A 15,438-nucleotide genomic window follows, 5' to 3' on the forward strand; every position below is an offset into this window, starting at 1 on the left:
AAAAAAGTCAAATTTTTATTATATGATCCGCCGCATCATACGATGATTACTTTTTATTTCGCTCTCATACTTCAGCGACTGAGAGTTATTGTTCCGATATTTAGTGGGGTGGTCTAATACAAAACATGCCTTGTGTGGTCCACGACCTTGCAGAATTTAGACGGGAGACTATTTTTCCGGTACGCTAGTTAAAATTCCAAAACAGCGATAACACTTCTTCGCATCAAACGTCTCATGGACTGCGTTCGCACACAATTTCCCCGTGTACCTCTGCTTCGAGCATCATCTCAACATAAATCATAATAAATACTTCTCGAGTACAGCGTATGATGCCGATTCGTGTAAACACAAGCAGAAGAGTTCACTGTTGCGCCTCTATTCTACTTCTTCTGTCTTCCTCGGCCTCCCATGATCGCTGGGCCACCTCTAGAGAAGTAACCTGTTGGTGACGTCACTTTATGCAACCGGCGACTTGATCCGGTGAAGAATAAGGAATCCACCGAATCCACAGACCCTCGCAGATCACCGAGCGCAAAGCGCGAGTTTGGGCCCGACTCCACTCCCGAGTTTCGCCGTAAACAAACAAAACACCGTGTACACGGACAGTTGAGTGTTATTTGACGCGTCGTGAGTGTTTTGTTTAGTGTCCATCATGGATAAGTAGATTAACAAACATTCAGCTGTCTTCGGATACGCTCTAGGATGGATGAGGTATGTTGAGGATCGTAGAATGTTCAGTTTTCGGTGAATAAATCGGCCTTGGTTAGTTGGCGTTACATTTTTGATTTGGATTGGGATGATTCGAGTTACGGCACGGTCGTTAAGTTGAAGATTATTCCGAGATTAATTATGGGGGTTTGCAGAGCTAATTTAGAAATTAATGGGGCTCTCTTGGATGGCTTAATTAGCGACTCGAGTGAAATTGTTAATTGCAACGTAATTATTTCTTAGTATCATGCCATACAGAATACATGTCATTTTAAATATTTAAAAAAATGCAGCACTTGCGACGAAATATTGTTATTTAACAAATGTAATTACTTTTAATAATGGTTTATCTTCGTTTTTATAACACAGCGTCTTTATTATAATGATTAATAATAAAATTGTAGTAAATAATGAAGGGTTTAGTCGTTAGTTAATGCCGAATAAGTAATCTAATATTGAAGACATTTTAAATTGTGTAAAAATAGTTGTGACAAATATATTTATAATAAATTATACAGGGTGATTCACAAACGGAGGCCAAAAATGAAACCTCTTATTCTTTGGTGGATTTTAAGGGGTCTTTCGTATAAAGTTTTTATCTAGGAGGCTTCGTTAAAAAGATACAGTGTTAAACTTAAAAAAATTATAATTTTTTAAAATGATTTAAAAACTAGTAAATGAAATAATTTGAAATGGGGCACATGTACCTATTTATGTAATCATTGTCGAAAATCTGAGGCCTTTTCCTAAAATTTATATGTCTTACATGCGGAGATACAGGGTATGGGTGGCATACTTTTCTAAATAAAATAGTACGCCACTATTTTACGGTAACAATCATAATATTTTTGGATTCGTCTTTCAATTTTATACTAATTATCCTCTCTTATGTTTTTCGAAAAAAGTCTGATTTTCGAGTAAAACTTTAAAAACGAACTGAAAACGCACTTCGATATTCGAATAAAATGCGGTTTAAAATTATATTGTCATGACTGCGACAGCAACTTTGACATTCTGAGCAGTTAGAAGAAAAAATAAATAATGCTTTTTGTCAGATTAAAGCAACAATAAATTTCGAACAAATTGCATTTTCGTTAGATACTAAAAAGATATCGCACCTGTGTTCGTGGAAATGGAGGCATTTTTGAGTATTTATTCAAATAAATAACCGAATGATTAGTGTTTGTCATGTCATCTAAATAAAAGTGTTTTCAATAAGTTTTTTAAGTTTTACTCGAAAATGAGGCTTTTTTCGAAAAACATGTAAGAGTAGTAATTCGTAGAAAATTGAAAGACTAATCCGAAAATATCATTATTTAGAGAATTATGCCACCGATACCTTGTATCTCCACTACTGGAGCATCAAAATTTTAGAAAAATGCCTCATATTTTGGACAATGCTTACATACATGTGCCCATTTTAAAATTATTTCACTTATTAGTTTTTAAATTATTAAAAAAAATAAGAATATTTTTTTAAGTTTAACACCCTGTATTTTTTTATCAAATTATTATTATTGCTTTAATTCTGTACTATTGAATTACTTTTCTTTAAATATACTTCTTATACAGATACCTATAGTCCTTGCTAATTAGCCGAAAAAATGGCAAGTAGAAGAAGTAACTCATATACAAATAATATTCTGTCCAGGGGTAGTTTATAGGAGTGGAAGTAAGGACCCGAAAATTTCCCGCCCTAAAGGTGGGCGCATCAGTGGAGGATATGTTAATAATCTATAGGGCATTTTTTGTGTAGAATTTAATAGACAACATTTCCGTTTCTGAACCTTTTTCCCGCCAGAGTGATAGTTTCAAAGAAAAACACGAAAAACCGCAGTTAAGTCCAGCCCAGGGGTAGTTTTTCGTGAAAAAAAGGTGGTTGTGCCCACCGTTAGGTTGATAAATTTTCGGGTTCTTACTCCTATAACTATCCCTGGACAAAATATTATTTGTATGTTATATGAATTATTTCTTCTGAAATGTCTAATTAGCTTGGACTACTAATATATTTTTACTATCTGTATCGACGTATTACGATAGATCTTATTTCTTGAATATTACAGTATTATAAATTAAGAATTACTAACTAATATTCCCTTTGCCTTGAAATGTATCAATTTGTAATTAAAATATTTAATTATTTATTATTTCTAACAATGGAATAAAAAATGAAGTCGCAGAAGATGACAAATAAATCCTGCCATCAGAAGAATCTCAATGAACAACTAATTTCTGCATAAAAAATGAGGCGGAAATTGTTTTTTATTTTGGATTTAATGATTCGAAATGAAACATCACTTTTCTTCCCCATATAAATATCAAAAGGAACTTTGTTGTCTCAAAGAAAACTTGCTACCTGTTTATACTATATCAGCAAATCTTTAACCGGAATACGATTGATTTCACTCTCTTTTAACCTAACCGCAGTTGATACGTTAAAATTATTTTAATACAAAACTATAATTTTCTGTACTAAAACGTTTTGGATGGATACTTATGAACATATTTAATCAACAGGAAAAAACATATTTTTCTATAATCAATAGTTTTTCAGTTACAATGCGATTTTTTTTAAATGATATTTACAAAAAATATCAAAGAAATAAGTACCAAAAATTATTATTTCTTTATGTAAGTATTTGAAATATCGATGATGAAAATTAAAAGTCATCATTCAAAACGAAATTTTATAGAAATTTTAAAAGTGGAAAAGTGTTAAAAAAAAGTTTTTATTATAACTGAAAAATCGGTTACTTGTAGAATAATTGCCACTAGATCCTACGCAAAAAGTCTGTGTAAATGATATCGTTACAAAAATAAAATTTATTCACAAACAAAAAAATTTAATGAACTGTGCTAGAAATGTGTCAATACATTTTTACTCCAGTCTCTTTTTGTTCGCTAAACCTTTTACTATTAAAGGTTTAAGTAATTAACAACTTATTCCATGCCCACACCGAACTGTTTGTCGCAATACATTTCGGACGAAAATTTTTTGATGGCTGTGTTTAATGTGGATTCTGACACTTAAATTACAGGCGATGCGGCATAATGATCTTTTAAAAACGGATATTATGTGCAGTACAAAAACAAAAAGTACCTGCGTATTATAATCTCGGAAAAATTAAGTCCTGTTCTCATGCATCGCAATGATTTATTAGAAAATTTTGATTGGTTAATTTACGAATATTTCTGTGGAGATTCCTTAAAAATCTCTACTGGGTTCACGCCTTTCCCCTAGGTTTTCCAGATTGTGTTTCAAGTTAGTTAAATGTATTTCAAAATGCATAGAATTGCATATTTCAGAAAGTGACAATAACATTTCAGGATAGTTAAGCTTTAGAAAATTAAGATGTTCAACCGTGGATTTTTTTATTAGGTATGTCAATGGTGAATTTGTGTCAGGTTATTGGTATTAATAAAATTAGAAATACTCCAAAATGAATTTAACATATTTAAAATTACCGGAAGCAGAGAGCTACACTGGCCATTGCTTCCGAAGATCATCTGCTACACTGCTAGCTGATCTGGAGCGGATTTCGCCAGTCTTAAAAGACTTGTGGGTTAGCCAAGGTTGAGGAGGGGTGTATTGAGGAATCAGTTGAGACATTAAAATTTCTACCTAGTATCTTATCTGCCCCCAAATCTGGTGCTTCTTCAATAATTACCCAGTACCTTAATCAAGAAACTATTGCCGTGAGCGACTTACCATCCTCGGGTAGAGTCAGTTTTCACAATTGTACAATTACTACTTTAAATTTAAACGTTTAAAAATTAAGGGTTGATTGTTAAAATTTATGTTTTTGTTGATAATAATAAATAAACTGGACTTTTACGTTTTGTAGACAAAAAAACTGTTGCTTTTCAGAAAGGAAAGTACGGGATGTTAAATTTATTTAATTAATTGACGATTTTATAAAAATAATCTCGCGTTCACTGTTAAATTGCTGCCATCTGTAAAATTAATCGATGTTTTTTCGTCAAATATACATTAAATTTAAATGTTAGATTGCCATTTCTAAAATTATACTTAACGGTAAACTAAAGTAGTTTGTTTGATAAAAGGACATAAAGAAATATATTTATCTGTCTGGGTTTCCTTTATTAATTAATTACTAACGCAAGATCGATAAATACTGGTATTCAAATGGCCAATTATATGTTTCCTTAATACGTATGTGATACAATACTAAAATTGCAGAATCGAATTAAGAAGGGGGTCCCCCGTATACAAGGCGGAGCACAGAGCGCGCGTTCGTTGCACTCCTCTTCTCCTCCCTACTTCTTTGGATTTTTGACCTCCTCGTTTTCTCTCTGTCTCTTTCCTTTTTCCTCCACTCCTTTGACATATGATTTTATACTTCTTCTATTTACATTTTTGTCGTTTATTTTTTCATGTACCTACCTCTCAATCAGGCATTGTGAAAATTGTATTCCTCCGAACTTTGACATTGTCAATGAAAGTTTAATCAATATTTCGTTTGGAATCGAATGTTTTGTTTTCAAAGCTTCGTGAAACAAGTTTATAATTCGATATTTCGACGAAAACAAGAAGGTACGCCATAAAATGTGAAACATTATTGTATTTATATATGACACCCATAAAAAAAAACAAAAATTGCATGTCGTTTGTCCATTCCGGAAGGCACCAGAGCTAATACGATTACATATCTGAATTCGACCCAATAAGGTACCCTAACCATCTTACATCAACAATGAAGATCAAAATTTTGACCGACTTATATCCTCGTAACTATTATCCCAGTTGAATGACTCGAAAAACGGGTACCCTGTATAAAATATTTGCAGAAACGACTAATGATGTCATCAATTATATTTTTTCCAGAAACATACCCAAATTATTTCCTATTAAAAAGCTCTATTTCTCACAGTAGGCCCATACTATCGAGTTTGAGAATATTAACTTTTGAATTAAACTCGGTAAAACTTTTACCGGAACGTTTCAATTGATTTAAATTCAAATGCGATTTAAAAACGGCCGTGGCCGCAACATGTTGGCCAACCGATCATCAAAGATCAGCCAAAGTCTTCGTTGAAATTCAAGGAATTGGAATCGAGCATCTCAAAAACACCAATTTATCGCATTTTGGCCGAACATTTGGACTTGTTCCGCACAAATTGACTGACGACCAAAAATTACTCAGAATTTAACATTCGAAGAACATCAAGAATACCAAAAAAAGATAAAAACTCCCTTTACAACATTGTGACTGGTGACGAAACGTGGTGTTTTGAATACGATCCAGAAACGAAGCACCAAGACGGTTGTGCCAAAAATACTTTATATTCTTATTTTTATCCCGTTTACTTTGGATCGTACCTTGTTTAAGACGGACACGAGAGAATTTTTTATTAATTTTATTATACTATTGGTGTATAAGATTGGGAAACCATTTGTTCACTCTTGCTTGGCTATTGAAACTGGTTTTTCTCGTCCCTTTCATTCCAATCATACTATTACACCATCTGTTTAATATCTATCTATAATTACGTTAATAGTCACTTTGCATATTAAGTTTTGTCTCACCTATACTCCCCTACGGAAAGCCACTCTCGTAAGGCTGGCATTCTGGTACTGTATCCGATTAGATTAGATCTACGGTTGACATGCCTCATCCTGAAATAGCATTTCTCGATATTAATAATATGCATTGTCGGCATAGCACGTCAATTGCGGATCTGAGATTGTATCTCGGCAATTTTAATATTTGATTCACAAAACGTAGGTGCTTTATGGGAGGAAACGTCCCGTGTATATGCTTCGGACACCGTTAGTTACATTATTAATACCTCTAAAAGTCGTAAACTTATCCGCGCATCTCCGGAATTCTTAAATAATTCACCTTCTTATCATTCTAATAGCCACGTAGTATTCGAACAGTACAATAAACAATTGAGTACAAAAATGGAAACGTTTATGGGCTTCTTCTTTACATTTAACACTAACTGTAAATTTCTGGAACATTATTTGATTACAACTGCACTCACTGTTATTGAATTGAATTAGTTTTGAGGCAAATCTTCAACTAGTACGGAAATACTGGTTGTTAATAAACTTATGTCAAATATTTTTCATAGAAGATGTTCGATGTACCCACCATTTGCTTGCACACAAGCTTCAGCGCAACGTATCCAATTCGCTCGTACGCGTTGCAACATTACCGATGTCGCAGTTGGTCATTGTCGCAATATTAATTTATTAAAAATTGATATTTAATCATTCCTATAATGTTGCATTACAGAAAATTGCAAAAGATGTTGATATTTTGCAAAAAAAAAATTTTTGTTAATGTTGAAACAAATTACTGGATTAATTTAAATTTTTATTTATTAACAAAATGCATATTTGTGATGTACGCAAGAAGGTACCCCAAATTAAAAAAAAAACATCAAAATCGGTCAACAAGTTCCGGAGATATAACTTGCTCGTGGATTTGTAGGTTCCCCCTCCACTGACTTACAGTCATCTTGTATCGAAGTCATTATTTGGAGCATTCTCAGAGATGCTGTTACAAAGCTATCGTCCACAAAAATTTCATATAGAAACTTTAGCTCTTTATCTTCGAAATGGCACTTATTAGAAGTCTTAATTGTTATAAACAAAGTAGCTGTGATAAAAAAAAGTGTAACTTTGCCCCAAATTAAGTTAGAGCAACTTTTTTTTTAATTTGTGTAAAAATACCAACTTTACAAATTACAGTGTTTTTGTGGTCGGTTTTTGCAGTGGTAAAAAACAAATTTTTTGCAATAAAATAATTTCTTCCAATAAAAGAAGTCTTTCTCTTTCATATGACACCCACAGAATTAAAATATCTTGATAATTTTGCGTATCAAGTTATTGCAAAAATAATGCCTCTGGGATAAACATTTAGAATGTTGCAAAAACTATTCGATGAATCGCTCTGAAATTTTAATCACATATTAAGGACTATAAAAGCCAACTATTTGTGCAATATCAAAGTCGTAGGTTGACTTTTGCAGAACTTATTGTTTATTTAGTAATAATCGAATTTTGACAGTTGTTTTGCAATTTCCCGAGCAACAAATTATCGTATCGGATTTTAAAAACCGCCATTTTAAAGGTTTTTTATTCCCTACAAGTTGGTTACTTTCACATTATAATAAAAATAATCGTTTTTTTGTGGTAGGCAAGAAAGTGATATTTTGGGTTATTTTAGACCTTTTATTGTTAATTATTAAAAAACCTCACCTGATGGTGTGTGGGTTTTGCACATATTATACTAAAATTCACCCAAATTTTATGAAAAACTTTACAGATCCTTGGCTACTCAACAGTCACCACCAGGTAATTTATTTTCTTCATATCCCTGGACTAGTACGGGGGCACGTCATTCAGGATATCTTGCACGGTACATTTGACAAGCTCTGTGGACGATTTGTTTGCTTCGCCATAAATTATGAGCATATAATATTCAGGATTGCTAAGTAAATGCGCCATTTTCAAAAGAAAACTTGGAAATACGGCTGTTAATAATGTACTCTCGAAAACAGCACAGCAATCACTACAACAAACTGACTTTCGAATACAGTCCGGCTCATCAGTTAACTCAGTTTTTGCTCCTTTTTCACATAAGTTCATTAACACCCTGTACATTTTGAGTAAGTTGACTGTGTATAGTAATCTGACTTGACCAATAAAAAGGTCATTGTTAAAGATGACTTTCATGTATCGCAGGTTTTATAGAGATGTTCATTATTAAAATTAGTTACTCTTCGCATAAAAGCACACTTATCGGTAAAAGGCTTAAGAAGTCTTTTTATGATCCAGTCGATGGTGCTTTTCGAAATTGTTGTTGCTTGTACTAATATTTTGTGCTTGTTGATTCTTATTCAACCTCAACAATTTATTTCATGAATATTATTTCATCTGCTCCAGACCTAATCATTTTTGGGCGGAGAAGTTTCAAATTTCAGTAGGTACGTATAAATTTATAATATGGGAAGCACGAACACGAACTGTAGAAATCGCTTGGGTATTACGAATTTTTAACCAAGCGTGCTAATTTTATCGTGGAACTGTCGCTACTCGAATCATTTATCTAATGAGCCAATTCAAACGTCGACACCAAAAAAACTATTTATGAAATCAATTTTACGGGCGTATTTTGACCAGCGGCAAAAATATCGTTGATCCCACACAAGACAAAATCCAATTCAACCGTTCCCATTGTACTTGGTTTGATATTTAATAAAACTCGATTTGTATTTCCTCTTGTAATAAACACAAAAGCGTCGGGTCCGTATGGGATGATGAAACGAAACGAAACGGTCCTTATTTGGGAGGATAATAACTGTTCCGTGTTAATTATTGGCAAATGTATTATAATTTAACAGGGAAATTAATTACAGCAAACAATAAACGTGTTATTACGACGACCGCGAGCATTGTGGGTATTAAATATTTGAAAATTAACGTGCATATCTAATACTTTATTGTATGAATATATCTCGTGTCTGTGAGAAATGATGCAGTTGATGAGGTAAGGGTCACATGAAAAAAATAGTTGATTAAAGAGAAAGTGTCATTTACATTCTCAAAGAACGGAAAACTGATTATGTGAAAGAACATAGTACCTATTGACATAAATAAAAATTGTACAGAAACAGAGATTTCTTAAAAAGTTGAAAGGGGTAAACTTTAGGGGTGCTTTTTACCTCTTTAAAATGTTTATCGACAGAAAAGAAAATTACTAGAAAATCAGGCGTTTTTAGAAAAACATAAAAGAGTAGTAATTTGTAGAAAATTTAAAAACGAATCCGAAAATATCATGGTTTTATCGTAAGGCAGTGGCGTACTATTTTATTTAGAAAAATATGCCTTCGATACCCTGTATCTCCGCTACTGGAGCATGTAAATTTTAGGAAAAACCCTCAGATTTTGGACAATGTTTACATAAATACATGTGCCCAATTTCAAGTTATTTCACTTATTAGTTTTTAAATTATTTAAAAAAATTATTTTTTGAAGTTTAACACCCTGTATCTTTTTAACGAAGCATCCTAGATAAAAACTTTATAGGAAAGATTCCCCTTAAAATTCACCAAAGAATACGAGGTTTCATTTTTGGTCACCATTTATGAATCACCCACCGACGTAAATGGCTTAATTTTTGTTTTTCCAAAAAAAATCTTGTTTTCTCCGCAATAAGACTTAATGCCGGATCCGTTAACTTAATACTACCAATTACATGTAGGCAGCTGATGCATTTTTTCGCCAGTGAAAACAATTATTGCTACCAGTCACCGAATATTGTCAATTGCCTGCATTGTTAAAGGGTTCGGATTGCGTGATAAAACCGTTTAAGGATGTCTCCGTGGGCTCGCAACAGATGGCATCCTTAAAAAAAACGACTTCGTCGATAATAATACAAAGCCGTTTATTCATCTAAAAACCGGAGCAGGGTGCCCGTTCTTCCATTGTATTAACATCGAAAAAAATGCTGCCATTCATACCATACAATTAAGTGACATATAGAGTATAAAAGATTATTATCTGGTGATGCGTTCCTCCATACAATCGACTCTTGAATGCCATATTTTAAAAGGTGTTACACAACATTTGTTATTGTTTGTCGTGCTGGGCCGCTAACAAATTGCCGTTTTATGCGATTTATGCGCGCTGCCGTGAATCGAAACACTGATATTTTCTTTAAAATTATAGAGTAATAAATGACAATTATGTACTAATAGTTCAATGTCTTTATTTAATGAGAGTTATCATTGGTTTTGCAAACACGTAGTTGTCAGTTGTGCTTACCAATTCACTTCCTAGGACGTGATGGACAGCAAATGAAGCTTCAAAACATGGATCCACATTAAAGAAACTGTCCAATAGAAATTTTATTTTGCAGCTAGAAAAAATGACAATGATAATGGCATTTGCGCTGACAGAATCTTTGAATCTAAATTGAATTGGGTTAATTATAGAGTTAATAAAAATAAAACTCAGTGTAAAAACTAAATTCATTAATAATTATATCTACTACAGCAAAGCAGCTCGAAGAAAGAAGTTATTTACACCATTTACACCGACACAAAGTCGCCTTGGTTGTTTGGATTTTGTCGTTTCTAAGGTGTTTACGCTGTTTTATGCGCTATCAAGCAGGTAGATGTTACAATCAACCAGTCGGTAAGAATACCCTTTCTATGATTCCTAATAAGATTGCACAGTTTTCGAAACTAAAACATCCTTAAACATATACAGTCCATTCATTCCGAAGAACATCGGCAACGTTACTGGCTAATATAGGAGTTGATGTATTAGCAGTCAAGAGACATGGTAGGTGGTAATCAGCCACAACTGCAGAAAGTTATGTTGCTGACAGTTTAAGTAACAAAAATTAAATAGCCAACAGGAATCTTTACAATGACACTTCAACTCCAGGTTCTAGTAGTAGGTACGTCGCATCATGCTGTTTTAATGGATCAGTCAGATAATATTGAGCCTCCGGAGACTGAAATGGAGCGCTCAAATCATTCTGAGAAAAATATGACAATTAGTAAATGCGAGAGGAATAATTATCCAGATTTTATAAATGTTACTAAATGTAATAACTGTACAATTACTTATTATTTAAATATTTATTCATAATAATTAATAAAATGTAACGTTCATCAAATATTTCTATTTATTTGTTCATAAAATATACATTTATAATTCGAAATCGCTTTTCCCTAGGAGGTAAGTAACCTCACTTGTCCATAGCCACATCCACTTCTACGGTAAAATGGACTTACCTCCTTAAAAACAATCTATTTACTGTAGTGTAAGCAGATAAATTAGTTTTTCTGTCTTATATACTAGGTGATGCTGCTTATCATTACTTATTATCTTAAAAGTAAAATGAATATTTAAACAACATATTTTCTCTGATAAATAATAACACCTAATGGTTATTTTCTCTGGTAGAAGAATACAAAGCTAAATATTCTTTAAAGCCAATAACAATAAACAATAACTTAAAACAGCATTCGATGCAAGCTTCCACGTCTCAATAAATATTGCAAATGAATTCCAACAACTTACTCCTACCATTTCTTTTCATTATTTTTACAGACTCTGTCTCTCTGTCATTTTGTAATTCCGTATCTCTGAGTTTTTACTCAAAAAACAATCTATATATTTTCGACTTGTCAACATTATATATTTTTCAACTAAACCCCATGTACTAATTTCATGCCCCGCGTATAACGTCTTGTAACGCCGAGTTTTGTTACCTATTTATTTAAGGAATATGGCTTCTGTATCAAGTTACCCCCGAAATACACCAATTTCGAACAGTTGCTAGTTAAATTTATAAATGCAGATAAAATTTTATACATATTTACATTTGTTATAATAAAAACAATAAAATATCAATTTTTTAATCATTTGTCTTCCATTTCAAGTGACAGTCTTACCTACGCATTTTTGCTAGAATATTTCCAAAATTTATGTAAAGTAATTCCTTCCATCTGAGCCGAAATTAATCACGAAATTTAAGTAAACGACAGTAAGTAATCAATCTCTTGTTATGTAAATTTCTAAAAACCTAACTAAATTGTTGCGGTTAGCTTGGGTTACATCCCCATAAATTTTAATAATCAGGAATTATTACCGGACATTAATCTTTTCTATGGTACCATTTAATCCTAATTTATACCTGGTCTTTGACACCGGGTTGACCTAAAACAAGTCTATATACGACTTGCACCTCGTCATTTGTGCGCTAACAGGGATTATAATATATTCTCTTAATCTGCTTACAGCATGCAGTGATGTAATGACAGAATTCTTTTCAGCGTTCTCTTCCACCATCAGGGCATTTCCGAAGCAGAAATAAACTAATGGATGAAAGTGAAGGACTATACTTGTGAAAATATGGATAGATTTAGTCATCTTTTTGTTGAGGAGTGCATACAGACTAGCAGTTCCGAATAAAATTTTGAGGGTCGATTTGAAAATTGATCCCCATCTTTTTACAAGATAGATATGGGTGAAAATGCACTCCTTTTAGTTCTTTAATTGTAGCTCGAAAGTTAAGCAAAATTTCGCTATAGTTCATAAGCAAAATTATTTAGAGTGGAATTTCCCATCGAAATAGCTTATTCAAAAAATTTAAAAGAAACATTTTATGCAAAAAATCGTTAATAAACAATTTTAAAAAAAGCAAAAAATAAGATTTTTTGATTTTTTTTACTTTTTTGACTATATTTTTTTTTAGTAGAAGTAGGCAAAGAAATCTGCTTTACAAAAAAACTAGATGAGATTCCCGTGTGTGTTATCTCATCTATTTTTTTGTACAGCAATTTTCTTTGTCTACTTCTGCCAAAAAAAAATAAAATTAGAGTCAAATAATAAAAAAATCGAAAATTTGCTTTTTTTCAAATTGTTTACTAGGTAACGATTTTTTTCATAAAATTTTCCTTTTAAATATTCCTATAATCAATAGCCTATAAATCTGATGGATAGTTTTGACCGTAAATGTTGTGTCGTCAGTTTTTTTGTACCACTTTTTGTAACAAACAGAAAAATTGCCACTAAATTTTTGATATTTACCGTTCCGATTTACTTTTGATTACGGAAACTATGTAAAAGAAAAAAATATTCTAGTTTTAATTGGTAGCAATTAAAAATATACTCCAATAATGTCTTATTTGCAGTGCCTTAAACATACAATTTTTTAAATATATTTCTTGGAGGTATTATAATGAATTGATGTAATGCAATATCCCTTTTCGATGCTTTACTTACATAGATAATCAAATATGCCATCAAATTCAATTTTTTAGCTTTGGTGTCGGTTCAATAACTTCAGTAACAGTTCGGTGAACATGTGAGCCGGTAAAAAAGGAATATGACCACAACCCAAGTGTGTTACAATTCAATTTGGTTACAGTCTATACATCGCAACTCATGATCGGGCTTTAAATTAAATTATCAGCCAAAGAAATTTTCAATTACGAAGGTTAGATTTAGTAATTGTAAACACACAAGAACTATTAGACAAATAATGGCTAATCATTTTTTTTTTTTAGTTCAAGTTTAAGGATTTAGTTAAGAATATTTAAATGTTGTTCTCCTTAAAATCAAATTGTAATGAACAAATCGATATATAGAAGAAAGAGATGTTCGCAGTAAAAAATATATTTCAAATATCAGTCAAAACTTTAAATTCTGTGGGTACTAATAATTATTACTGGTGATATAAGAGTACTATTTATTCACGACATTTTTTAAATAAATAAATTTATTACAATCCAATAAGTTATATTAAAATTAATTAAAGCAAATTACAAACTGATCTAATTTTGTTTTTGGTAAATAAAAATGTTGGTTACCAACCCAAAATTAAATTACAGTTTAACGAACCTCTGTTTTACAGTTTTCTATAATTACAGAATTTCAAGACTAACTTGATACGGTAGTTACGAACATCATCTACTTTTAATTGTGAATAAAAAAAAACTTGATTTCATGAGATATAAATGGTTTGCAGCGAATTAAGTATAATCAAAGCAATCATTTCCTTAGAAATTCTGGTTTGAATCATCCTAGGTAAAAGGCACTAACCAAATTTGGACAAGGCATAGTTAATACAATGCGAAACATCGCCTTAATGTTAAAAATGTTGTCACCGCCGTTCTTGGTGGTGAAAATTCAAAATATTTGGAAGTATTCAAATTTCGTGGCTGAAAACGTACATAGGTATTGTATTTTTGAAACCGAGTGAGTTGCGCGAAACTAAATGTGTACAGGACATAGCTAGTACCATGCGAAACATCGCCATAATTTTAAAAATGTTGTCACCGCCGTTCCTGGGGGTGAAAATCCGAAATATTTGGAATTATTCAATTTTCGTGGCTGAAAACATACATAGATATTGAATTCTCGAAACCGACAGAGATGCACTAACCAATTTGGGCAGAGCAATAACTAAACATTTGATTTTATGAAATATAAATGGTTTGCAGCGAATTAAATATAATCAAAGCAATCATTTCCTTAGAAATTCTAGTTTAAATCACACCAGATAAAAGGAAACATACCTTCATATCCATAGACTTATCTATTACATTCAGAATTCAAGAAAAATGTTTTAATATTAAAAGTTTAAAACTTTTAATTTTCAAGTACAAATTTTTTATGGCGTTGCTTTTAATAATTGCTAAAAAGAGATATCTGCGTCTAAATATATTTAAGTAATTTAAAAAAAGCGTTTTTGGAGATATGTTCATAAAATAATTGTTCGTTATTTGTGACCAAAATCCACCATTAAGGCCACTCAAGCATATTACTTATATCCGGTAAGCAATTATTTCTTATATTTCATTCTCTTTAGGGAAAAAACCACACGCTGTAAAATATATTCATTCTTTAAGATTTACTAAACCTGTCGTTTCTTTCAAACTTCCATTTTCCGTTTTATCTGCTTTCATATACAAAATAAATGTACCAAGACAAATAAACAATTTCGGACATTGCATTACGTTATCCTGTAACTGCCCCTATGCGATATTTATGCGCCTTTTGATTAATAAATTGTCGTCCACCGCAACATTTATAATAAATTCCGCACTATTTCGATTACAATATCTCGCACAATGCCGCCCGACATATTATATTGCACACATAATTCTCGTGTCGAAACAATGGACGGAGCCAGATAGAAATCTGTGCAAAAGCAATGGAAATAATCGTTTTCATTT

The 15,438-nt window shown here is 32.1% G+C and overlaps 1 protein-coding gene across 1 annotated transcript in view; it reads left to right on the forward strand.

The window, feature by feature from the left end:
* The first annotated feature begins 501 nt into the window (after positions 1–501).
* LOC108908222 overlaps positions 502–15,438 on the forward strand; it is a 52,790-nt gene continuing 37,853 nt past the window's right edge. Inside the window, exon 1 of the mRNA XM_018712173.2 lies at positions 502–711. Coding sequence (XP_018567689.1) covers positions 703–711 — 9 coding nt within the window. The 5' untranslated portion in view covers positions 502–702. The remainder of the gene's footprint in view (positions 712–15,438) is intronic.

The sequence above is a fragment of the Anoplophora glabripennis genome, unplaced genomic scaffold, assembly GCF_000390285.2.
Source record: "Anoplophora glabripennis isolate ALB-LARVAE unplaced genomic scaffold, Agla_2.0 scaffold18, whole genome shotgun sequence".
Classification (NCBI taxonomy): domain Eukaryota; kingdom Metazoa; phylum Arthropoda; class Insecta; order Coleoptera; family Cerambycidae; genus Anoplophora; species Anoplophora glabripennis.